We start from the raw sequence: 27,296 nt of genomic DNA on the forward strand, positions 1-27,296 counted from the left end.
GTTTCTAGTTGGTGTGTGTGTCTGCATTACTCTGATATTATAACTTCCATTGTGCAGCACAGAGTAGTGTTACGGTGTGTGACCAAAGCCAATAGTGAGCACTGAGTATATATGCTAGAGCTGCTGGGGCTCATTTGCATATATATAATGTGAATGTGAAGATGGCAGTCTGGAGTCATTTTAAGACATAAAGGAATTATTTCTATTATTATTATTTAATCAAAAAGCTGGTAATTATGTAAGTAAAACAAATAAAAGGAGGAGTTCTTTTATAGTTTTAAGTGTAGTACCTGTCCTTGAACACCAGGGGGGAATATGGTGCCACAGGGACTTTGAAATGCAAGGCAAAAATCCTGCACCAAATTAAGGCGGTATCAACATACCATGGTTAGAACAGATTGCAGTATGTCTTAGATTTTAATGCCTTTATTTGCCAGTAAGGCAAATATTCTTCTGTTTTTATTATCTGACTCTAATGACTCTTTTTTTTTTTTTTTTTTCCTCTTTCCCCACATCGTTCGTGTCCAGGCACATGCAAAGCCAGTTTTCCAGATGAGGATAAGCTGCATCATTTTCAGCTGGCAGTGTCTCCTGGTAAGAAAATAAGAAAGCCTGTTTTGATCCCGCTCTAAAAACTGCTTTGGTACACCCTCACAAAAAAAAAAGTTTGTTCTTATTCTAGTTATAAAAGTTTTTAAATCTCTGTTTCACTTAAATTTACTACACCAGCACATTTAAAGATGAAGTGGTGTAGTAAAAGAAGCTCTGACGGGGACGTTGTTGGGTTCAGGTGATTTAGTGTGAAGGAGAGGAGACTGCAAGTGTTTGCAATTTGTTTCTCAATCTCTGTGTGTCCTAAAGTATTCCTATTGAAAGGCACTTAAGCATTCTCTGTACTTTCACATTACCGCAGCACTGTCCTCACTCCCCAAGGCAGTTGTGCTTAATCAGCATTGTTTCAAGCTCAGCGGGCTACCTGTCGAATATTGTACAAACCAAACATAGTGGTGTGGGGTTACCTAAGTCTCCGGAGGCTCTCATGCGTCCCACTTCCTGCTTCCTCTCCATCACACACAAACTTTCTTCCAGCCCAAACCCAGTTTCTCCTTATCATTCTCCTCATGTAGCAATCTGTCTTCATTTTCATCAGTAAACATGCCAATCCATAGACTGAGAGAAATCTCAGTCATGTTGGAGCAATAGAAGGAGAGAAGCAAAGAAACAGAGCGGTAATAAATATATTATTTAAATATTTGTAGAATATTTCATCTAGCTAATAATTTAAGGAAGATGTCTTATTATGTTTTCACATTTCCCAACAACTACTCATCCAGTCCACATCAAAGCTGGCGGGTGTACGGCTTGGGAGTGAGTGGACTGAGGTCATGTGCATGAAGGATGGTCTCGGTTTGGAAGTTGTTTTGGAGAGTTCATTTCTGATGGTTTTTGTGAGCAAGGCTTTGTCCACATTTGCAACTTTACAAATACACGGTAACACAAGTCTTTGCATGAGTGACTCCACTGCAGCATCTCAAAGAACTCTTTATAGAAATTAATCAGATGATTATAACATTAATGACCGCGAGACTGCATGTTGTTCCTTGTATTCATAAAAATGACACCTCAGTGCATCAAAACATGGCAACAATGGGTTCTGAGTCCACCAAGCATCTGTGCATCAAAGGTCTTACTCCTACCTGTATAGTTTTAGTAACATGGGGGGTTTAACCCTAAGTGTTAAGTTTGGTCTGGTTTTAGGTTTTAGGATAAGTGTTATGCTAAATTAGTTTTTTCATATGACAAGGCTTTTTGTCTTTTTCATTCACCATTCGTACATTATTCCTTAGATAAAATACATTTATTGCAGCAATCACAGACTAATAGAATAAATTGGAGGGACAAATACATTTTGTATAAGTTAAAAAAAAAAATATTGGTGCGATTTGGTCTAATCGAAAGCATTTGAATTGAGTTTGTTAGTAGCAGTTTTAAGCTTAAACATGACTTTAGAGAACTGTTATTTAACTTTAGGAACTCATCAATATTTAAACTTCTTTTTTTTACAATGGAATTAATTGTTTAGGTTTTTGTTTTTTTGTTTTTGTCGGGTCGGGCATTTAGAAATGAATTAATTTGAAAATTCTAAGCTGTCTCATCCTGTAATAAATGTGTGCCTTGTGTAATTGTGTGAAAGTGTAATTGTGTCTCGGTGGTTCATCCACCTCTCCTCCACTGCAGTATGCACTGTAACGTTCAGGTTAACGTTCACAGAGGCCTTTATAAGCAATATCTGCAGAGAAAAGCAAAGATCAGCAATTAGAGTAAAGCTTTGGTTTCGTGTTATTCTAAGAGGAGTTGATAAGGAGACTGAGTTCTCAGAAAAGGCTTGCTCAATTATTCAAAACCTTTGTCTCTTCTGGCGTGCACCACCTCGGCTCCACCCGCACCGCGCTCGGCTATCACATGCTCCCTTTTGCCATTTCTGTTTTCTGTCTTTGTTTAATCTTCCTTTTCCCTCCTCCTGTGCGGCTCCCTCAGCCGTCCTGCATTTCCTCAGTTGTAACCAATGTGGTGTTTAAGACAACAGCCCTGATCATTTGCTGGTCGTTTGTATTTCATCTGTGAGAACAAACAAAATATTGCCTCTCGTCAAAACACAAAATACTAATAGCCAAATCTAAAAGCATTTAAGCACAGGCACGATTACAGGAGTACATTTCTCTATAATGCATGTTAAAGGATGATACTATAATTTGTGTGAGTTTGGTTACTAAAAAAATAGCATCAAGCTTTTCAAATTAATAAATGAATAAATGGTGGATTTATAAAGACGTGTCATGTTACAGGTGTGTTTCTGGCAAAGCTGTATGAATATTTGTCTTATTTCCATTGTTAGATTTTTCCTTTAAGAATGGCAGTGTAAAAAGCTGACGTTACCCATGAAGCATCTTTAATTTGTGCTTCAGGGAAGGTAATTGTAGTCGGGCCGGAAAATGAAAAATCAAATGCAAGAGGAACTTGCCTCCGGATGCAGGCTGTCTAATATCTCTTAGCAGCGTAAGGTAAAATCAGCTTGACTTGCTATGTAGAGCATTTTTAGCTCTAGGCTAAGCGATCCTTTGTTTTGCTTTTTTGCTTTTTTCCTCATGTTCTTTCATATTTTCTTCTCTTGTTCTCTATGTTTCTCATAGACCGTGGCACCGTTTACTCTGGAACAGTTTTCATGCTACAAGGGTTAAAACGTTGTTCTATAAAACTCACTGCTTTGGTTAGAAATGCATGAATACATTGTTCTGAAGGTAGCAGAGTGTGCTCAATCACTTTTTGTACCAAATGTGGAAAAAATATTCCTGAATCCTGTATTCATTTAAATGTTGGACTCAAAGGTTGTGCATCTTGGGCTCTGTGGTCTTCATTTTAAAGTCAACTCTCTGATTTGATCAACCTGTAAAGAAGGTAAAAATATATATATATCAGTCAAGTGTTTAGGCAATGACACAACATTTGTAGGTTTGACTCTGTGTACTGTCCCTCATAGATTTTGAATCTTAGTCATTTGGTTCAAATTGCACTGTTAAACATCATTGGAGCATTTATCTGAATATGAGCAGAAAGTGGAGCCCCGTGCACTCCAGAATTCATCCTTCTGTTTCTGAAAGTGCTCACGTCATCAGTAAACTCTAATCGCAGCCATACAGTGGGGCAAAAAAGTATTTAGTCAGCCACCGATTGTGCAAGTTCCCCCACTTAAAATGATGACAGAGGTCAGTAATTTGCACCAGAGGTACACTTCAACTGTGAGAGACAGAATGTGGAAAAAAAAAATCCATGAATTCACATGGTAGGATTTGTAAAGAATTTATTTGTAAATTAGGGTGGAAAATAAGTATTTGGTCACCTCAAACAAGGAAAATCTCTGGCTCTCACAGACCTGTAACGTCTTCTGTAAGAAGCTTTTCTGTCCCCCACTCGTTACCTGTATGAATGGCACCTGTTTGAACTCATCATCTGTATAAAAGACACCTGTCCACAGCCTCAAACAGTCAGACTCCAAACTCCGCCATGGCCAAGACCAAAGAGCTTTCGAAGGACACCAGGAAAAGTATTGTAGACCTGCACCAGACTGGGAAGAGTGAATCTACAATAGGCAAGCAGCTTGGTGTGAAAAAATCAACTGTGGGAGCAATCATCAGAAAATGGAAGACATACAAGACCACTGATAATCTCCCTCGATCTGGGGCTCCACGCAAGATCTCATCCCGTGTGGTCAAAATGATCATGAGAACGGTGAGCAAAGATCCCAGAACCACACGGGGGGACCTGGTGAATGACCTGCAGAGAGCTCATGGATGATACAGCAGAGGATTGGGAGAATGTCATGTGGTCAGATGAAACCAAAGTAGAACTTTTTGGTATAAACTCAACTCGTCGTGTTTGGAGGAAGAAGAATACTGAGATGCATCCCAAGAACACCATACCTACTGTGAAGCATGGGGGTGGAAACATCATGCTATGGGGCTGTTTTTCTGCCAAGGGGACAGGACGACTGATCCGTGTTAAGGACAGAATGAATGGGGCCATGTATCGTTAGATTTTGAGCGAAAACCTCCTTCCATCAGTGAGATCTTTGAAGATGAAACGAGGCTGGGTCTTCCAACATGACAATGATCCAAAACACACCGCCCGGGCAACAAAGGAGTGGCTCTGTAAGAAGCATTTGAAAGTCCTGGGGTGGCCTAGCCGGTCTCCAGACCTCAACCCCATAGAAAATCTGTGGCGGGAGTTGAAAGTCCGTGTTGCTCGGCGACAGCCCCAAAACATCACTGCTCTCGAGAAGATCTGCATGGAGGAATGGGCCAAAATAGCAGCTACTGTGTGTGCAAACCTGGTAAAGACCTATAGTAAACGTTTGACCTCTGTTATTGCCAACAAAGGTTATGTTACAAAGTATTGAGTTGTATTTTTGTTATTGACCAAATACTTATTTTCCACCCTGATTTACGAATAAATTCTTTACAAATCCTACCATGTGGATTCATGGATTTTTTTTTTTTTCACATTCTGTCTCTCACAGTTGAAGTGTACCTCTGGTGCAAATTACTGACCTCTGTCATCATTTTAGGTGGGGGAACTTGCACAATCGGTGGCTGACTAAATACTTTTTTGCCCCACTGTACATGCCTATACCATAACATTGATTCCACCATGTTTGATGTGATATGCTTCAGAGCGCTCTCGTTCTCCTTACATTTATCTCCCTGTCAATCTGGATAAGCCCTCATTGACTTGTCTAGGTTTCATGAAATATTTGCAATTTTCTTGACAGGTTAATTACTTTTTATTTTATTATATTTTGTTTTTATTGACAACTCTTTTGACTGTTTATTGAGTTGCAGTGAAAAGATCCCAAATGCAACACCCACAACTCCACAGCTGGCTTAACTTGTCATAAAATAACGAGGTAGCTGCCCTCACCTGATTGTGAAACTGCTCGTCATAGACTTGTCCAATTACTTTTGAGCCCCTGACAACAGGGAACTATGTACAAAAATGGCTCTTATTTCTAAACAGCTAATACAATACTTTTGTTAAGCCCCTGGATGTTTGACTTCAATCACATCTTGATTGTTTGTTTTAAAAGCCATCTGGCATGACTGGTTGGAGGCTGATGGGGAAAGAGAAAAGAAAGGAAAAGCGTAGAGACCAAGGACAAGATAAAAGTGTGTGTGTGAGAGAGAGGAGATGAAAGTTGATGACATGCAGTGGTGGCACAAACTAAGCTGGCAATTTGACTCAGAGGGCTTTTGAAAATATTACTTTTATATATTTAAACGTGTTAAATGGTGTGATTTTTAACAAAGAAAAAAATTAAAAAGGAAAAAAGGAACTCTTGTTGGCGTTTTATTCACAAAAGGCCTGATTCACTTTGCTCACCCATGGTGAGGAAATGCTGCTGCACTGATACTAATAACTTATCAGGCAAAATCCTGTAGTGGGAATGTTTTAATGAATAGAGCTTTGTGAGTCCTCTGAAAAGGAGATTATTTGTAAAGATCTAACCTTCATCTGTAAATACTTGTAAAGGTGGTTCTGCTCCAACTGCAGACCTACCTTGATGAGAATAATATAAATGATAAATTTCAATCGGCCTTCAAACAACATCACAGTACAGAATCAGCATTGCTTCGTGTTTTCAATGATCTCCTACTAATGGCTGACAACGGACGCCCCTCAGTCTTAGTGCTTTTGGATCTATCATCGGCATTTGACATGGTTGACCATAATATCTTATTAGCGAGACTTGAGCACACTGTAGGCATCAAGGGCGCTGCCCTGGATTGGTTTAAATCCTATCTCTCCAATCGGCTCTCTACGGTACATCTGGCTACATCCTCTTCCTCGGCTGTACCTGTTTGCTGTGGTGTCCCCCAGGGATCTGTGCTGGGCCCTACCCTTTTCTCATTATACTTGCTTCCTTTAAGTGCCATCTTTGAGAAATACCATATTGCTTATCACTATTATGCAGATGATATCCAGCTCTATTTTGAGCTAAACGACGATCTTGCTCTGTCTCTGAATAGCCTCCGAGAATGCATGTCCGAGGCCAAGAAGTGGTTGTTGTCGAATTCTCTTATCCTTAATGAGAAGAAAACCGAGATTATGATTTTTGGTAGTAATGCCCTTCGTGCCAAACTCCGGGATGCCTTTGGTTTTCTTAGTTGTTCTCTCTCTGATACTGTCAGGAATCTGGGTGTCTTATTTGACAGCTCCTTTTCACTTGACAAACAAGTGTCTGCTGTTGTCAGATCTAGTTTTTACCAGCTTCGTCTTATCTCTAAGGCTAGGCGCTATATCCCGCATAAAGATCTCGAAAAGCTCATCCACGCCTTTGTAACGTCGAGGCTAGACTATTGTAATTCACTTTATTGTGGTCTCCACTCTTCCCTTTTACAGAGATTACAGACAGTTCAGAATGCTGCAGCTCGCATTCTAACCAAAACCAGCAAGTTTGCCCACATTACTCCTGTCCTTGCCGATCTGCACTGGTTGCCTGTCAAATATCGTATTCAATTTAAAATTTTGTTGTTTACTTTTAAAATTACTAACAACACTGCACCCAGCTACCTTAAGGACCTTTTAAACCCTTATGCTCCTGCTAGGGCTTTAAGGTCATCGTCACAGTTACTGCTGGCTCAGCCCAGATCTCGACTTAAGACTAGAGGTGATCGATCGTTTGCTCTTGTTGCACCTGTGCTGTGGAACAATCTCCCGATTGGCATCCGGGCATCTGATTCTATTCATTCTTTTAAATCACAGCTTAAAACATATCTTTTTAAACTTGCCTTCTCCACCTTTTAATTGCTGGTTTGTTTGTTTGTTTGTTTGGTTGCTGTGACCTATTGACCTCTTGTATTAATTCCCTCCTATCTTTCTATTGGTGTCTTTTATTATGGTGGTACAGCTTTTATCTTGCTATTACCCATGTGCTGTAGTCATTCTTATTGGTAGCTTTTATCTATGAACATAACTCGTTATTTTTATTTATCCTTTATCAATGTTTGAACCTTTTATTGTTTTATGTAAAGCACTTTGGTATGCCCAAGGCTTTTAAATGTGCTCTATAAATAAAGATTGTTGTTGTTGTTGTTGTTGTTGTTGTAATTAGTTTTAAATCATCTAAATCAGCAGGGCAAAACATCAGAAAATCACCTTTCAGATAAAGTCCTTGACAGTCACATATAATAGATCTGTAGGTCATTCTGGGAATTAAGCTCTATTACTATTCACTGTTCTTTCTCATATTTTTAGTAAACAATTACTTGTAAAAACATTTTTTGAGCAGCTCAAATCATCTCATACATATCACACAAAGTAAACGACACAAAACCAAATTAAGAACACATGAATACTCATCAAAGGAAACATAGCTGGTGCTGGATTGGCTTCCCAGATCTAATTGAAACAAGGCAGGTGGTAGACAACACATTAGTTAGGTCTGTTGTTATTTAGTTGGAATGTCTGTGTACTTTTGTTTCTTTTCCCATGAAACACTCTGTGCTGTGACCCCGTGCTCTTAGACCCCTCAGTCTCTGAGGAATGGGGATACCAGCAACACGACGGGGTGAACGCATTCTCACATGTCACTGTTATTATTATTAGAACTACAATGATGAGAGAAAATTGATGTACCAATCACCTTGTCTTTGTGCTGCATGGAAGCATAATTACAGTATTGTAATGCCCATTGTTGCTGCGTACAAAGTGTATGCGCAAGCCTGGAAGTGTGACTAAAGTTTGAATAAAGTAAAAGGGCCCAATCTTGATACAAAGTCAATTTTAAACATTTATTATGCTTTTCTAATTCGTTGCTAACTTCACTCACTTTTTGTTGCAGCCACGTCTTCAGATTTAGCCTCAGAATCACCACAGTTGGGTTTTTGTGTTTTCTGTTCTGTGATTTTTGGTTGTTAAGATGCTTGCCAGTGTTTGTTCCTTCCTGCTGTGAAGTTATTAGACTGATAAACACGGAGAACAAAAGTCCCAGCTAAGAGAACAGTGAGAGGTGCTGTAGAGTAAACAACTGTTGTTTTTTTCCTGCTGAGACATGACCATAAGGAAGCTACAGCAGCTGCATAGTCATCAGAAGTTCAGTGATGTCCAGCTTGTGCACAGCTTTAAGTGGCGCCAGAACCATCTATAGTTTGGTGTCGCAAAGTGTCGCTCTGCTTTTCAGCATATTTTGAGTCATAGTCTCGTTCTTCGTATTACTATATTTATTTATTTATTTTTTACCGTCAGGTTTTCAACATTTAGATGATCCGTGTTTATGTCCTGTTTAAAATGCCTTCCAGTAAAACGGTAATTATCTGTAAACACAGACATGCACTGCAGAGATCACTTTTCCACACGCCGCCTTCCTAGGGGGAAAATCACAAATACAATAATTCGTCCGGGTAGGGCAATAAATTTTATGCTGCAATCAGCGAGTCAGAGGCTGTTGATCCCAATAAGGGTTGAATATTTGTATTGAGTAGGATACTCGGTGTGAAGGGCAAAGCAGACCGACCATGATGAAGGGCTGAGCTTTGTATCCCTTATTTAAATGTTAAGCTGTTTCTTGATGTAGGAAGAAAGCAATCTTCTCAGTGCCCTAAACAGGCAATAAGCAATATACATAATTATGTTAAATCATGTGATAATCATGGTTTACAGAAATTTGGAGTTCAGCTGTGAGATTATTTGTTTTAGTGTTCATGAGAAGTGTTTAGTCACAACAAATACTGATTGTTCCTGTGTACTGGAGACAGTCATGAATTATTTATGACCTCTGACTGCAGCTGTTAGAAAAAAAAAAATACTGACTGTCATATTCTTACTCCTCTTGTTTTTATGGGAGGCTGTGTTAAAAAAAAAAAAAAAAAAATCTTTTTGTTACTTTGCCTTGTTGGTTTTGATTCCTTAGCTTTTTCTTTCTTTACTCCTTCTTGCTAATGTTGAAGCTGCGTTTCTCTATGTCAGTTTCTCTGTTTGTGTCTTTTACCTTTTAAAATACAGAGGAGGTTGTTTGCCGTCTAATTAAATCGCACCGCATTGTTGCATTGAATAGAATTTAACAATGTAATAATGTTTGAATAGAAACAAGTGATAAAAACTCTGTAAATAAAGCCAGACATGTTGACTATACTGAGCCAAGACTGATTTTTAGGAAGTATATTTCAGATCTCTCTTTGTTAGAATTGCATTGGGAAGGAAACTTATTGCTGATTACGTTTCTGGAACATCCCTAATTGTATTACAGTGGAGCTGATCCACAATATCAGAAAATCTTGAGTACACACACACACGCACACGCACACACACGGATCATTTAATGGTCAGTTACCAAGGGTTTTTTCCATCCCTTGTCTCTCTTACCTTAATTTCAGCAGGTTGTCAGGAGTGACAAGTCCACCTTTGTGACAGGCTCAGTAGCCATTTCTTTTTTTCTTTTTTTTCCCTTTTGTCTTTTTCCTTTTTCTTTTTTTTTTAAATTTTTTTTTATAACTTTGAATCTGACCCATGTCTCCATTTTTTTTTTTTTTTTTTTTTTTTTTCTTTTCTTCTCCTGTGATCCGTGATGGTACCATATTTAGTGCCTATCCTTTTCAAAGCATCTGGCCCCATAAGGTGAGAGCAGAAATGTAAATGTCATCCGGCTAATTAAAGACCCTTTAAACAGACCCTATGTCTGAACAAGCCTTTAATGAGCTTTGAAGGCTACATGAGGATGTGAGAGTGTGTGGAAAACTGGACCAAAAACTTTCCCCACCGTAGACCTCCCTGCATGTAGCTCAACTATATTTCACAGTAATTGGTCTTCCAAGAAGAAAAATCAGAATCAGAATCAGAATACTTTATTGATCCCTGGGGGAAATTATTTTTTGTTACAGTGCTCCATTTTAAACCAACATTAAGACAAGACAGACAATACGCTAACTAAGAATAGTACAATATATACATATATATACATACATATATACATAAGTCACTTATAAATAAGTGTGAGATAAAGACATCAGAATCAGAATCAGAATACTTTATTGATCCCTGGGGGAAATTATTATTTGTTACAGTGCTCCATTTTAAACCAACATTAAGACAAGACAGACAATACGCTAACTAAGAATAGTACAATATATACATATATATACATACATACATACATACGTCACTTATAAATAAATAGTTGGAAAAGAAACATGTGTAGCTGTAGCAGCAAACAGTGTGTTAAGTGGATGCGTTGTACAGGGAGATGGCCACAGGCAGGAATGATTTCCTGTGTCGTTCAGTGGTGCTTTTCGGTAATCTCAGTCTCTCACTGAACGAGCTCCTGTGACTGACCAACATGTCATGGAGTGGGTGGGAGGTGTTATCCAACATTGTCTTTATCTTGGACAGCATCCGCCTCTCCGACACCACCTTGAGGGAGTCCAGCTCCATCCCCACAACATTGCTGGCCTTACGGATCAGTTTATTAAGTCTGTTGGCATCTGCGACCCTCAGCCTGCTCCCCCAGCATGCAACAGCATAGAGGATCGCACTGGCCACCACAGACTCATAGAAAATCCTCAGCATTTTCTGGCAGATGTTGAAGGACCTCAGTCGCCTCAAAAAATAGAGACGACTCTGGCCCTTCCTGTAAAGTGCTGTGGTGTTTTTAGCCCAGTCCAGTTTATTGTCAATGTGTACTCCAAGGTATTTATAGTCCTCCACAATGTCAACACTGACCCCCTGGATTGAAACAGGGGTCAAGTGTTTCCTGGTCTTCCTGAAGTCCACGATCAGTTCCTTGGTCTTTGCCACGTTGAGCTGCAGATGATTCTGCTCACACCACGTGACAAAGGAGTCGACCACAGCCCGGTACTCTGTCTCATCATCCCTGCTGATGCATCCAACCACCGCAGAGTCATCAGAAAACTTCTGAAGATGGCAGGTCTCTGTGCAGTGGCTGAAGTCTGTGGTGTAGAGGGTGAAGAGGAAGGGGGAGAGGACAGTCCCCTGTGGTGCCCCTGTGTTGCTAATCACCTTGTCAGACACACACTGTGGGAGACGTACATATTGTGGTCTTCCTGTCAGGTAATCAACAATCCAGGACACCAGAGAAGCATCCACCTGCATCGCTGCTAACTTATCACCCAGGAGGGTCGGCCTGATGGTGTTGAAAGCACTGGAAAAGTCAAAAAACATGACCCTCACAGTGCTCGCCGGCTGGTCCAGATGGGTGTAGACACGATTGAGCAGGTAGATGATGGCGTCCTCTGTTCCGAGACGAGGCTGATAAGCGAACTGAAGGGGATCCAGATGTGGTCTTACTATGGGTCGCAGCTGGTCCAGGATGAGCCTTTCCAGGGTCTTCATGATGTGGGAGGTCAGTGCCACGGGCCTGTAATCCTGGGGGCCACTGGGACGAGGCGTCTTTGGTACAGGGACGAGGCATGATGTCTTCCACATCACCGGGACCCTCTGCAGACTCAGACTCAGCATAAACAGTTTATGAAAGACTCCACACAGCTGGGGGGCACAGGCCTTGAGGACAAGGGGACTCACTCCGTCTGGTCCAGCAGACTTGCCTGAGTGAAGTCTCCTCATTTGCATCTCAACCTGGTATTGAGTGAAGGTGATGGGTGGGGGAGGGGTGTCAGGAATCTCATAGGAGGCAACATGTGAAGAGAGAGGCTGGCACAGTGGTGTGGCTCTGGATTCCAGGCTGACTGCAGGTGAGGTTGTGGGGGTGGGAGCAGACACTGTGGTGTCGAATCTATTGAAAAACAGATTCAACTCGTCGGCTCTATTCTCACCTCCCTCAGCTCCCCTGCTGTTGGTTGGCCTGAATCCAGTGATGGTCTTCATGCCCCTCCACACCTCTCTCATGCTGTTCTGCTGGAGTTTCCACTCCAGCTTCCTCCTGTAATTGTCCTTAGCCTCTCTGATCTTGTCCTTTAGTAACACCTGGACCTTCCTCACCTCCTCTTTGTTGCCCCCTCTGAAAGCCCACATATGGGGAAGAAGAGCAGTGGAGTGAAAGATTGGGGGTGAAAGAGCCAAACTAAAGCAAAAGTGGACCTGGAATGTTAAACGCAGTGTGATTGCAGTCCAGGGGGGCGTGGAGGCATTCATGTGTTTCCACTGCTAAAGCTGGCATGCCCAGTATGAGGATGACCTAAGCGACTTTGAACGAGGGTTCATTGTAAGGGCATGGTTGAAATGAGCTTCAGTCATAAAAACTACTCGGCTGGATAGTTTTTCCATTAGCAGCTGTGACCGCAGAGGCCTCTGTATTTAGATTTACAGGAAGGATGTCAGTAAATGTGAACCAACTCCTATTTTTTTTGATGACCGTACCTAATTGATGTCAGAAATTGTGGTTTGGCACTGTGATCACATGTACACTGTGTCTGTGTGATGTGTTGAGGTCAGTGCAGTACGCTTCAGCAAAACTAGCCATCAAGAGTTAAATAGAGAAGGATATTTAATAAGGCTGCAATGCATAAACGTCTCATTACAAAGACAAATGCACATGTAAGAGTTTACTCCTCAGTGGAGATGTGGGGAAAGGAGATGTGGTCAGATACGTCATCCTTCACTGTGGTCCAGCATGTTTGGCCCCTACAGTGACGGGATGCTGATGGTATTTTGCTGCCATGTTTTAGTTTCCACTTGTCTCTTCAGAAAGAAGAGGTCACAGCAAATCGATACAGAGTTGCCCTGGGTGATCACCTTTATCCTATGATGAAACATTTCCATCAATGATAACTGTCCTTTTTAAATCTTTTTTTATCACAAAGATGGTTCTCCCATCTCCAGGGCATCAGGGGTCAGGCAGTGGTTTGATGATAATGGCATGGATTGTTTGCTATATCTTCATGTTTCAAATCTGCCAGTTAAAGGTTAATGAGATTTTAGGCTGGTGTGTCAGGCAGAATTCTTAAGATCATCAAAACACCAAAGAAAGGATGTATTTTTGGAAGAATGGTTTTCTGTTAGCTCCAACCATTTAATGCAACTGTTTAATGCAAACATTGTCATGTTAAGTGTGGGCCTGTGAGAGAGAGAATCAAAATTATATCTCACCATTTCAAGGAAACTTGTGATAATAATATTTCTAATGGTCTAGGAGAAAAATACTGAGGGATTTATTAGTGATGGCAGCTTGCATTTAGCTGCATTTATTAGTGCAGATAGAATGAAGGGCATTTCCATCTTTCTTTTCCACTCCTGTCACTGATGACAGAGTCTAATGTGAAGAATGACATTATCAAGGTGGAGCAACATTAAAGTCCAATAGTACTGACACAGCATCAGTCAAGTGTGAGCACGGTAATCTGGGTAGTGTTATCCCTGGGAATTTGAAGTAAAATTATAAAATAATCGCTTAACAATACCTTACGTATCTTAACCTTAGTCTCTGCAAGAGCTGCTGCACAATATTCTCACATATTGAAATTGAAAAATATTTTTTTCCTGTTGTATTTTGGGTCAATCTTTTTAAACAGGTACTGAAAGCCCTCTTCTTTTTGTTTTTCTATCAGGATTCTCTGTCTGTCTGCTTTCCCTGGCATATGGTGCGCTGCTAGTGATGCTCGGTGGGGTCTTTTGTTTATGTTTGGGTTGCGCATCGCCAGCTGTTAGCATCTTGTTCTCGCATTCCTTCATAACCTGGTTCACTGACGCCACAAAATGTCACATAAAACTGACACTCTTATTATCGTGGACAGTGTGATGTGGCACAGCTCTTGTCACGTGTTTGCTAAAGTTCTTGTTTTCAAGGTCATTTTTACTGAAGTCTTTCTGAATTCAAATACTTCTATTGTTGTTTTATTTTTAAGTCCTGATCACCAACACTGAATGAATGTGATCTCTTACCAAGAATCAGTATTCATGTAGATGACTGAAAATCTCCTTTCTTGTCATCCTCTTTCCAGATGAGGGTTACTACCAAAGTGGAAGGTTTCAATTTGAAATAGATGTCCCTGAAGCCTATAACATGGTGGTGAGTAGTCAAGTTTCTCTCCTGTGGGCTGGTTTGAAAAGCACATTTCTGTGCCCGTGGGTGTCTCTGTGTTAGCCTGCTCACCTCTTCCTTTTGTTTGTTCTTTCACTCATTCTTTTCCTACCAAGCATTTATTCTGATACTCTTCTGTGTAAGTGTATTTATTCTGTGTTGTTTTTCTCCCTTTGCTCTACATTTTTTCACACAATCATTATTTGCTCCACACAAGTAGCACTTCATAATAGCTTCACAAATCCTTCTGCATAAAAAAGCAATCATTTTAGATCATTTAGATCTTAATGTAAGGAATGTAGTAATAATAATAATAATGCATTTTATTTATAGGCGCCTTTAAAGACCTTCAAGGTCACCTTACATTAGTGCAACAAAATAAAAACACGAGGTAAATGAAAAATAAAAAATGTATGAAAATATAAAAGCTCAACAAGGTAAAAAGAGAATAAGACGGAATCATCATGAAGGGTATGCAATTTTGAATGGATGGGTTTTAAGAAGTGATTTAAAAGTAGAGAGTTTGTAGTCTGGGGGTCTGGTGGAAGTGCATTCCAACGTCTCAGGGCAGAATAACTAAAGGCTCTGACTCCCATGGTAGTCAGGTAAACAGGTGGAACAGATGGAAGGGAAGCTAAAGAAGAGCGGAGTGTACGAAGTGGTGAGTGCGTATGGAGAAGATCAGATAAATATGGAGGAGCGAGGTTATGAAGCGCTTTGAAAGTAAGAAGCAGGATCTTGAAATCGACACGGAGGTGAATTGGAAGCCAATGGAGTTGTTTAAGTCTAATTCTGAAAATAATACATGCAGCTGTATTTTGAACTAACTGCAGTTTAAGGAGAGATTTATGAGGTAGACCATAGAGAAGTACAGTAATCTAAACAAAATGTGACGAGCATTGGCAAGTATGGCAGTACTGTTTGGAGTGAGTGAAGGTCGAAGGCGGTTAATAATACGAAGATGAAAATAAGTTTTGATTTGGTTCCTGTTAGAATAAATTCTGGGAGCTTTTTGCCATTAAGTTTAAGAAAATTGTGAGTAAACCAAATCGAGATTTCTCTTAAACAATCAGAAATGGATGTGGGTGGGAGAGTAGCTGTGGGTGTGGAAGATAAGTAGAGCTGGGTAGGGCTGCCACAAACAATTATTTTGATCGTCGACTAGTCACCGATTATTTTTGCGATTAGTCGACTAATCAGATCATCATCCATTGGACATAAAACATACAGCTTATTGCACCAGCAGCATCTGCTCTTATATAACTATCATTAGCTTACAGCTTTAAGTGTTTAAGGTCTGTGCTAACTAAAAATAAAGACAAGATGATAGTTTATTAAATTTTAATGACATTTGCAGATTGTTTCGGTGGAGTTTAATAAACTCAGCCGTCTGCTCCTTGCTAACTAAAATATAACAGGACACTGGAGTAAATTCTCGAGTATCTCACACTTCTGATAATCAGTTGTCTGCTTGACGTTTATTCAGCTGTGTAAAAACTATAACTTTAATCTCAGCCAAACAGATTTACTCAGGAACAAATAAAATACTAAAAAAAAGCCAAACAATAACATTTTTCAGTTATCTAAGTGATTTTAATAATTGACATTATCATGACTAGTCGACTAATCGTGGCAGCCCTAGAGCTGGGTGTCGTCTGCATAGCAGTGAAATTGGATGTTATATTTCTTGAAAATATTACCTAAGGGTAGGAGATGGATAATAAAGGGTAAAGGACCCAGGACAGAGCCCTGGGGTACACCAGAGTTAACTGGAGTAGATGGGGATCTGTGAGTGAGTAATTGAACAAACTGTGAACGGAAACAGAGATATGAGGTAAACTAGGCGACTGTTAAGATGCAAAACTGTTTGTTTTTTTTGTTTGTTTTTTTTAAATGCCTACATTTATTACTGGCTTGACTCCAGCAGTTAAACTGAACTATCTTTACAAATGATATGATGCACTAAATTAATAATTGCTGTATCTTAGTAAGGTTAGCTGTGAGTCTGTGCTCGCAGGTTGTAAATATGGCTTTCTCCTCATGGTAGAGCCAGAATAAAGTCAGGGGTTAGAGACGGAATTAATGAACACATAAATACACTCATACATGCTGTTTATGGAGCAAATTACAATTCTCAAATAAAATCTTTATACATCAGTAGTATAAATTTCAAAACTTCTACGTTGCTCATTCTTGAGTTATCATGTTGACAAACTTGCATGTCCGCATCGCCCGCTCGGCAAGCTGACTATAATACTCTGTCAGCCTTTTACGGCTGAGGGCTAAACACCTGTTAATCATGGGGAAAAAAAAGCTTTTAATTTTGACATGTATCTCTGACCTGAAGCGAGGCTTTCTTATGAGCTGTGTAGCTGTAAAATCTTGCTCATGGACAGATCCTTCCTGAATAATCACCAAGAAAAATAATTTCCATGAACAGTTAATCAGATCGACTTTACGACTCAATGTCAGCTGTTAGGGGAATAATAAGTGGGTTTATTCATTATCAGACTGACACTCACGTCTTTTTAAAAACAAATTCTTTCTAATCTGAACTGATACAAATGTTCACCTTGCTGTTGAACAAGAAGTTCTTGATTATAGGTTTTTAAATGTAAAAAATAATCTGCTAATTTCAAATGGCCTAAAATGTTACATTAGTTGATCTATTGATAAACTTTAACTGAAACACAATCATAATTAATGGTCAGTCATTAAAGGACAGTCAGTTGCACTGTGCTTTTCTAGTCTTACTGACCAGTTAAACAGTATTACAACACAAGCAAAGAGAAGCATTTTCAATAACTGTTAGATTTGTTCCAGAAATACCCCCTCACTTTACTGTAATCCAGTTCCTGTTAGATGTGAAGTATCAATACTTGTTTATGTTTAATAGCTTTGTCGTCTCCAAATGCAATAGTTGGTTGTCACATGTAGGTACTCAAAATGTCAAGATGGGATTGACATCAGTGTAAGACTTAACTTCATGATATAGAAACAAGTAATTTGAGAAATTAAATCCATATAATTTAATTCTCATCAGAACCACATCACATAGCTGCTGGTATAAAGTTTTGTAGATATCAGGACATCAGAATGACTCTACAAAGACATAATTATAATTATCACTCAAGTCACTCCGACTTATCAGGGTGAAGTGAACAGTGTGTGTCATGCAACAGCGTTTCTTCATTTTCAAGTATTTATGAGTGCAATCTCTTTGTAATAAGCTGTTAGTCATAAAAAGTGCGATAAGAAATATTTCTTTTTTGGCTGTACTTGAAAATAGGGTGTTGTGACTTGCTGGGGGCTACTGTATATTACTCTTTTTTTCATAACAAAATGGCTCCAGACAAATAGCATTATAGGAAAAAGAAAGTAGCCATCAAGTCCAGAATGGGGAAGCTTAAAGCCGTTTAAAAAATCTGATTAGCAAAAAGTTTGTTTTTGTTTTGGACAGAAATAGAATCAACAGCAACATATTATTATTATTATTATTATTATTATTATTATTATTATTATTATTATTAACATTATTATTAACAACAACAACAACAAGTTTAAAAATAAGAACAACTGTGCAGGAGAGGTTAGGAAGACCATAAGGTTTTATAAGGCCACCTCCCCTATAACATTAACAGGTTAGCAGGAGAAACAGATAAGTGACATACAATAATTTACTAATATAATAAATATTCACATCATATACTATTAGAAATTAACATTGGTTTTTATTGTTTTTTGAAAGATTAAAATGCAGTTATCGACTGAAGAGCTGGTGGTGGCTTGTTCTCATATGAAGGTCCTCTGTATTTAAATCTATTTTGCCCAGTTAACGTTGTTCATAAGGGTAAACAAAAACCACCACAATGTCTTGTTGAATAAGTACGTGCATCTGAAGTTGAAAAGTAGACGATAGTGTCACAGGAAATTAGATTTATCTATGTTTTTTCTCATCATGCTGCAGTAGCGGGAGCTCTAAGCTAGAAACCTTCCTTACTGTCTTCTTTGGTTTTACTTACTTAATTCAAACACCATCTTTGAAACCACTCCTGTAAAGCTACAATAAAATTCTAATTACATGATTTTACTGTTTTTACAGTGGCCTATGTCACATTTGCTAACAAAGAAAAGAGGTCAGAAAAGTCAATAATGCTTTACTAGAAACAGCAGGATACGAGGCACGTGCACAAAAGGCTCAGACGCATCCTCGTTGCCCAGAAATGATGACTAGACCATTTTTGGACACTCTGCTGGGTTTTGTGTGCTCTGCTTTTTAACTGCTGTTTGCACAACACGATTCAAAAAAGAAACAATACTCATTTAACATGATTCCTCTGTTTTTATTTTCTGGTTGAGGGTTTTCTTTCTTGGACATTTCTCTGTGTCTGAGTCTTGTCTGTCATCTAATGAAATTTAGTCTGATTAATTAAGTTGGTTTAGAGCGTGTATGAAGTGATGCTCAGGTAACTTGGGAGACTAATAGGAAGTAGAAATGGACTGCTTTTAAAACATCACATAATGTTAAAATAATCAGATAACTTAAATGTGTCTCTTCCTAAATTGTTGGTTTGTTGGTTTCCAGCCTCCTAAAGTGAGATGTCTGACCAGAATATGGCATCCCAATATCACGGAGAATGGAGAAATCTGTTTGAGGTAAATTGTGTGTACCCTTCCCCAATATTACTTCTTCCTAGCGCGTGACATTTTATCTCATGTTGTCATTTTCTATTTAGCCTAGAAATTGATAGAAAACCAAAACTGAAAAATAATTTCTCTGAGCCCTCATTCTTTGAGAATCCTCGACAATGCATGCAAATGCAAAAAAAAAATTAGTAGTCTACAGTAAAAAAAAAAACATTGTGCATTAAAAAGCTCACACAAAGCATCTTACATAAAGCGCAAGCGTTTACAGTATTGCAGATACTCTAGCTGTGTATCTCTTTTTTCTTCTGCAGCTTATTGCGGGAGCACTCTATTGATGGCACAGGCTGGGCCCCCACTAGAACATTAAAGGTAAAGTGTAACTTTTTCTGCAGTAGAATTTCCTTTTCTTTGTTTTTGCTGTGTAATTGAACTTTGGGGTCATCATCAGTGTTTTATCTGTGGGCTAGGGGTTCAATTCAAGTCCCGTTACAAAGATGTGGCTCAAAGGTGTGATGAAAGGTGCAGTTTGCTGATGTCGGCAGTCTTACTAGAATTGGACTCTATGATGAAAAAAAGTTTGGACCCTTCTAATTGCTACATCATAATATTTATGAATCTCTCCTTAGCTTTTGATACCATTGCAATGTACCCAAAACTCAACAAACTATCTGGATAACAGGTCAATTTTCTCCGTCAGAGACCAACATGTGGTGGTCATAGTCTGCCAAGCGTGTTTGAAACCCAAAGCTTTTGTTTTGCTCTGTTCCTGCTATGAAGCGCACAGATATCTTAATTTATATGTGAATCAAAATTAAACTTAGTCTTGAAAAAAATAATAGCATTATTTCAACTAACTATATAACTTATATCGTGCTGAACCCTTGGAGGGAAATATTGATGCAATGCTAATTTTTAAGAAATGTGGACACTGTAACATGTAAATTAAAGCAAAATACAGTGATTTGCAAATCTCATAAAACCCATATTTTACTCGCAGTGAAATGTAGAAAACATCAGATGTTTAAACTGAAATAATGTCCCATTTTCAGAAAAAAATAAAGTCATTTTGAACTCTATGGGAGAATCGTGCGTCAAACATTAGGACGGACCCAGCATGTCTTTTTTTATTTAACAGTCTGTAAACATCTGGGAACTGAGGAGGGGCGCTGCTAGACTTTGGGGAGAAGGAGGTTGACGCAGTCTCGTCTGAGCGAGGATTCTTGCTGCTCAGCCGTCCCTGGTCGTCCTTGTCCAATTTTATTTTTTTCATTTCATGACGAGCTAAATGTTTTTAAAAGGTAAAATGTCTGGAATGTAAGTTGGCCAGTTCATCGCCCAGACTCTTCTGTGAAGCCATGTTGTTGTAATAGATGTAATGCGCAGTTCTGCTTCCTCTTGCTGATTATCCTGAGTATGAATATGTAAGGTTTTGCTTAGATAAATGGGAGCATATGTTCCTCTAAAACCCATGTCACCCTATATCATCAAAGATCAAGAGTTTTGAACTGCAAGCCAGATGCCGTCAATTAATTTCAAGTCGCTTGACCACAGAACAGTTTTCCACTTTTCTTCAGTTCATTTTAAAAAGCCTTGTCCCAGAGAACATGGTAGTGTTTCTGGATCACGTTCACACATGGCTCCTTCTTTGTATCATAGAGCTTTAACCTGCATTTGTGGATTGCACGGTAAACTGTGTCCTGGACGTGTTCCTGAGCCCAGGCAGTAATTTCCATGACAGAATCAAGCCTGTTTTTAATGCAGTGCTGCCTGAGGGCCTGAAGACCACGTGTTTGCACGCAGATATTTCTTTTGAAGGCGTTACGTACTGCAGATAATAAGATATTCAAAGTCATCACAAATTTAAGTGGAGCATCGTTATTCTGAAATTGTTCTTCTATTTGTAGACACTGTGTTTTTACAGACTTGCAGACTGGTGAACCTCTGCCCATCTTTTCATAAACATGTTTTCTGTGCTCTATTGGGAGTAAAATATGGGTTCATGAGTTTTGCAAGTGATTGTTTTCTGTTTTTATTTACTTTACACAGGAGTTGGGGTTGTACATGATTTCAAACACAAAAGACACGAGCATCACACTCCTTGACACACAGTGTCTTTCACTTTCTTAAACTAACAAAGAGGCAGAAAAAATACAGCTCAGAGCTTTGGCATTCTCTCAGGACACAATAAAGTGTTGCAGGGCCGTGGAAGATAAACTCCACAATAAAAAAGCTTTTCAGCTGCATGTAAAAGAAAGCCTTGACTTTTCATGCTTCACCCTTCACTCAATTTAGATTTTTTTTTTTTTTTTAATCTCTTAAGAAAGAGTTACTGAAGACTCGAGCAAGGACGTCCTCCTCTAGCCCAATTCAAGATTGTCTGAAATAATGTCTGATAGAAACTATGGACTGAAACATAATGTAGTTGTACTTTCTACGTTAAATAAGATTTCTCTGCAGAGATTCAAGAGTATATAAAAATTGCTGTCACAAACTGCATTGGTATGCTCTTGTAGCTTTAGAAATATGCAAATGTATGCATTTGAAGTACTGGGTGGGCTTTCTTCCTCCAGTGCAGGATTTCCGAGTTTAGAGGGTCATTCACTAAATCCTCTTTGAATACCCTCGAGTTTCCTGCAAAGGCGCTTGTCGGAAGTTACTGTCAGGATTTGTCTTACCCTTTATTCCTGTTTTAGGTTTTGTGTGTGTGTGTGTGTGTGTGTGTGTGTGTGTGTGTCAATCCAGACTAGCTGCCTTCCTTTGCCTTTTGTTTTGTTTTTTGCAGACATTGCTTTTATTCTTTACCTTCCTTCAAAGAAGACACATTCCTTTATTCTTGTACAAACACTTTGTTCATACTATTTGTCCTTGTACAATATGTCTCACATAGTTGAAACTCTCAGGCTGGTTATGTTTTCTTTTATTGGGTGATCATCATTACAGGTTTAGTATCCCCAGAGCATTGAATAAATGATGTTACATTATTTAGCATGCTCTCAGTCACAGTCGGTTAGGGGGGAAAATGTATAATGGGGTCCAATGACTGTTATGTGTCTGCAATCAGGTTTCTACTAAGGATTCATAAAGGGAAATTATAGAAATGTAGGCTTATAACTTGGAGAAAAATAACTGTACAAAAGAACTGAATTATCTACTATTCTTCCGTGTACAACATGATTGTACAAGAATTAAAGAATGTGTCAAATCTATTTTTAACATCTACGAAACAATGTACACTTTGGAAAAAAATGTGCGTTATTTTATTTTATTTTTTTAGCTGCTTTTATGGCAGTAAAAGTCTGGTGGCCACCGCTGCTGTGATCCAAAAATGTCCAATGTTGATTTGCGGACAGCAGGACATCTTTAACTCCCACAATCTTAAATGAGCTGGGTCCAATAAATCCTTGTCATTGTTTCTTTGTAGAGTTATTACCTTGAATCCGTGAATGTCGTTCACTGAAAATAGTTAGCAGGATTCCTGAAAAGAGTTTCTGAGCGCACAGAGTGATTTCACCAACCACATCTTTTCCTTTTTTTTCCCCTTTATTGTAAATGCAGTGCTGCCTGAAGGCCTGGAGATCATGGCTATTCAACATTGGTTTTGTCCCTTATAACCAGGCATTTCTGTTGAATTTCTAAAACTTGAATTAGATTAGGTACCACAGTCAGTGAATTACTTGCAGTTTTAATGTTGCTTAACAATTTGAATATCTAATTCAATATTCCAGAAAGTAGTGAACACTTTCCATTCTTTACCTCTTCATATGCAGCTGTGTTACTTATGACCTGTGGTTGGTTTTAAAAAATGTTTCAGGTATTTTTTTCCACATTTGATAAAAAATAAACGTTGGGTCAGTTTTTCCACAAGCCCCGCTGGTTTAGAGACTTATTCATCATGAAGAAAACAAGACAGTCAGCGATCGATCGATTTACTTGCAAGGGAGGCCTCGTCGGTGTCTACCACGAAAATGACCCCAATGACGGCCTCCTCTCACTGCCTTTTATTGGGAAAGCAGTTCACACAATGCACATCACAGCAAGGCAACGCCCACATGTTTCTAAGACAAGGCATTGTATGTATATGTGTGAACTAGGGCTGCTCGATTATGGCAAAAATTATAATCACGATTATTTTCACGGAAATTGAGATCTCGATTATTCGACGATATTTATTTAACAACAATGTATTGAATAATGACTTTAAAGATTGTCAAAAAATAATATAAAATAGTGTGCAAATACTGATAACAGTGCAAATGTTTACAATATAAAAAATAAATGAAAAATGTAAACATCTGTGACAGCACTGAGCAGCTCCTTCAGTGGGAGACTGCGGCACCCACGGTGTGGGACGGAGAGATTTCGCAGGTCTTTCCTCCCCACTGCTGTCAGACTCCATAATAAAGACTTTAACTGATCAAGCACACACATCCATACATATGCAATAATACTTTCTGTCATCGTTGTATTTTTACTCAGTTGTATATAGTATTTGTATTCTATTTTTATCTTATTGTATATTTATTTTATTTTATTCTACTGTATATAGTATTTTATTTTATTCTATTCTGTACAGTTGTGTACTGTATTTATTCTTATTGTATTCTAATTTTTGCCTCATAACTTTTGCACTGTCCACTTCCTGCTGTGACAAAACAAATTTCCCACGTGTGGGACTAATAAAGGTTATCTTATCTTATCTTATCTTATCTTATCTATGTTTAGTGAACTTTGCAGTGTTGCTCTGTGGAGCAGCTACAACACTGTGGCAAAGTTTACACACTATGTCTACTTGATCCACGTCTGACTCCGCAAACCCATAATGTTTCCACACCACTGAAGGTTTTTTTTACCTCCCTTTTCAACCAACGGCAGTCACTCTCCTCTCCAAATAACTTCTGCTTAGCTTTCCGAGCTTCCCTCGGGTCCTCTTAATTGTTGTGACGCGAGTTCGAAATGCAGAGAGGTGCGCTCGATTTGCCACACGGAGCAGCGCGAGAGTAAAGCACGAGGGAGGTGCTAATAATCGGCTCAGTCATTTTTAATGATCGTTGAAAGCCCAGATCATAATTTAGATTAAAATTCGATTAATTGAGCAGCTGTGTTTGGGATCATTGTCGAGATCAATTTCCTGATTTTGCCCAAGCTTTAGCTGTCAGACCTATTATACAGTAAGTAGTAGTGCTTGTTATTGACAAAAACATAATATAAGAATTAGGGCTGCCACAAACGATTATTTTGATAGTCGACTAGTCACCGATTATTTTTGCGATTAGTCGACTAATCAGATCATCATCCATTGGACGTACAGCGTACAGCTTATTGCACCAACATGCATCTGCTCTTATATAACTATCAATAGCTTACAGCTTTAAGTGTTTAAGGTATGTGCTAAGTAAAAATAAAGACAAGATGATAGTTTATTAAATTTTAATGAAATTTGCAGATTGTTTCGGTGAAGTTTAATAAACTCCTTGCTATCTAAAATATAAAAGGACACCGGAGTAAATTCTCGAGCATCTCACATTTCTGATAATCAGCTGTCTGCTTGACGTTTATTCAGCTGTGCAAAAACTATAACTTTAATCTCAGCCAAACCGATTTACTCAGGAACAAATAAAATACTGAAAAAAGCCAAATAATAACATTTTTAAGTTATCTAAGTGACTTATATATCATGTTTAACCTGAGAAGTGAAAGACGGCGGTGGGTTTGAAAACGATTTGCCGGGGGTCCGGTGTTCTCACGGGCTCTAGTGAGCCTAGCCCCCGGCTAGCTATCAAGCTAGTGGGTAACAGACGTCTCCAAAAACGTCTGAGCGCTTTTGAAAATATGTGGTGTCTTGATAAACTGAGTTTATTTTGTGACCCAGAAAGAATAATAAGAGTAATATTAAGACTAACTAGCTGCCGCCATTGTTGGAAACTGAGCAGGGCCGCGCTATGAATTCTGGGACACAGCTGCTTCTTCTTCGGGGTTTAACGGCAGCTGGCATCCTTGTACATGCAGTGCTGCCATCTTCTGTTTCAGTCCGTTATTACACTGTTAAATCCTACTACTTATTCCTGCGTCTTTTGTGATCTTATAAAGCTTCAAACAACGCGTCGACTATTAAATCAGTCGTCGACGATTTTGATAGTCGACGATTTTTCGTGACTAGTCGACTAATCGTGGCAGCACTAATAAGAATAGAGAAAAATCAAGAGAATTCTGATTTAAAATAAATTTAAAAGCATAGATTTTAATGATTGCTGTATGTGTGATGATGTCTGTGCAAAGTTTCATATTGGCCCAGCTGCTAAGGAGGAGAGAGCGTACATGCCAAAGTACAAATGATTATAGTAAAATGCATAACTTTGTAATGAATAACCCCCAACACTGCTTTGGCCTTAAACTGGCTCTAAATCTGTCCAAATTACGATTGTACTTTGCATATCCAAAGCTAAGTGGTTGCTAGAACAGCTATTATAATTAAAAATGGCAACATTTAAACAGCCTTTCACTGATTATCTGGTGGAACGATTTATGAAGGACATAAAAGGCTTCGAGTGATGCTCACAGTCATATTGTTTAAGGTTTTTTGTGGCTGTCCCTTTCTATTCCTGGCCTGTCTCTCTGTGTGACCCCAGCTCAAGTTAAAACGTGGCCTGTGTTTGTTTACCTAAAGGTAGGTGTGAGTGTGATCATATGTGTGAGAGTGGTTGACTTTGGGTTGATGTGCGTCAGCAAGTGTCATCAGGTTCACAAAAGTGAAAAGAAAACACAACAAAAGGATTGTTGGTCACCGCTGTTCTGTACTTCAGCCCACACACTGCTACGTGAAATATCTTTGCTGTGTGTATTTGTATATAGTCATGCCATATTCAATATTTCATTGCTTTAAGGTTTATTTCAGCAGAAATATTGTGCCTACATGTATTTATTTTCAACTTATTCTATGTAAGTGTTTCTAATAGGTGCTTTATAGTCAGGTCCTATATCAGTAGTTCCAGTACTGAGAATCATCTTTGTGGTTTTATGAATTCACTTCAAACAAAACTATTTGCTGACTAATCAGAAATGCTGCCAGAGGTTCTTTTTGTTAAAGGATTAGAAAAATAGCAATGTTTGTTTCACAGTTTAAATCCGATGTTTGTTTTTAAGGTGCACCATAGCTTTTAGAAAATTCTGGAAATGTTGATTGGAAAGGCGTCGTGACACTTTTCAAAGTCGTCCTTTCTCTTTTACTGACTTTTGCTGACTTCTGCTCACACTCGTGGCTCTGAGCACTGGGCTGCCGGGGTGTCCTTGCAGTGAAGTATGTAAAGTAAGTCAGTAGAGTGTAGTTTTTTGCTTCTAGGTTGATTGGAGTGGTAATAACATTGTTTTTGTTTTTCTTCAGGTAACCAGTTTCCTCACATTTTTTCCTTCTGTGTTTTGCGGATGTTTTCTCTAAAATGGTTTTTACCTACCTAACTTCTAGTTCACTCGGAGCTTGTGTTGACTTTTCTTTTTCCCTTTCTTTTTCTTGTTGCTCATAAACTTTCTTCTGCTTAGAAGGGCATATCACTGGCTGCAGTGCCTTACAGCTTTAAGAAAAAGTAAAGCAAAGTAAAAAATAATCTCTTACTTTAGACTGGCTTTAATAAAAGCTGGAAGGGATTTAGTTTTAGCTCACCATGATTTGGAAGAGAAAACTTTTGGTTTTAATATCATGAACATTGTACAACGAGAAGGCTTTGTGTTTACTTTTCTCACAAAGCATCCAGTGCACACCTTCAGAACTTTGAAAGACAAGCTAGTTGTTTGTCTTTTAAAATAATCATTACTCAGAACTTCATGTAATTATGTAAATTAACAAAATATTTTCTTATGGCATGAATGAAGGTAAACGAAACCTCTGAAAGCATTCAGTTAAATCAAAGTAATCCTTTAAAATGATCAGTATTGCAAGTTGTATTTAGCAAGTGAATGAAATGAAGATTATTTAGTCTTTTTGGTCTCTCACAATTTCTTCTGATGTACTTGTTGTCATTTCTAACTGTCTTTTTTTTCTTTACTGTAGCTATTGTGGGTGAAGATCACCCTTCAACCTTTTTACTGTGCATAATCCCAACATGAGACGGCACTG

General features: G+C 38.7%; 1 protein-coding gene across 1 annotated transcript in view; it reads left to right on the forward strand.

Annotated features, from left to right (window-relative positions):
• ube2f (ubiquitin-conjugating enzyme E2F (putative)) overlaps window positions 1-27,296 on the forward strand; it is a 53,306-nt gene that overhangs the window by 9,766 nt on the left and 16,244 nt on the right. The window contains exons 4-7 of the mRNA XM_085374063.1: window positions 529-594; window positions 14,463-14,530; window positions 19,128-19,198; window positions 19,501-19,558. Coding sequence (XP_085230189.1) covers window positions 529-594; window positions 14,463-14,530; window positions 19,128-19,198; window positions 19,501-19,558 — 263 coding nt within the window. The remainder of the gene's footprint in view (window positions 1-528; window positions 595-14,462; window positions 14,531-19,127; window positions 19,199-19,500; window positions 19,559-27,296) is intronic.

This window comes from Diplotaxodon limnothrissa, linkage group LG16 (genome assembly GCF_057381915.1).
Source record: "Diplotaxodon limnothrissa isolate DT_005_m linkage group LG16, D_limnothrissa_male_GT1.1, whole genome shotgun sequence".
Lineage (NCBI taxonomy): Eukaryota > Metazoa > Chordata > Actinopteri > Cichliformes > Cichlidae > Diplotaxodon > Diplotaxodon limnothrissa.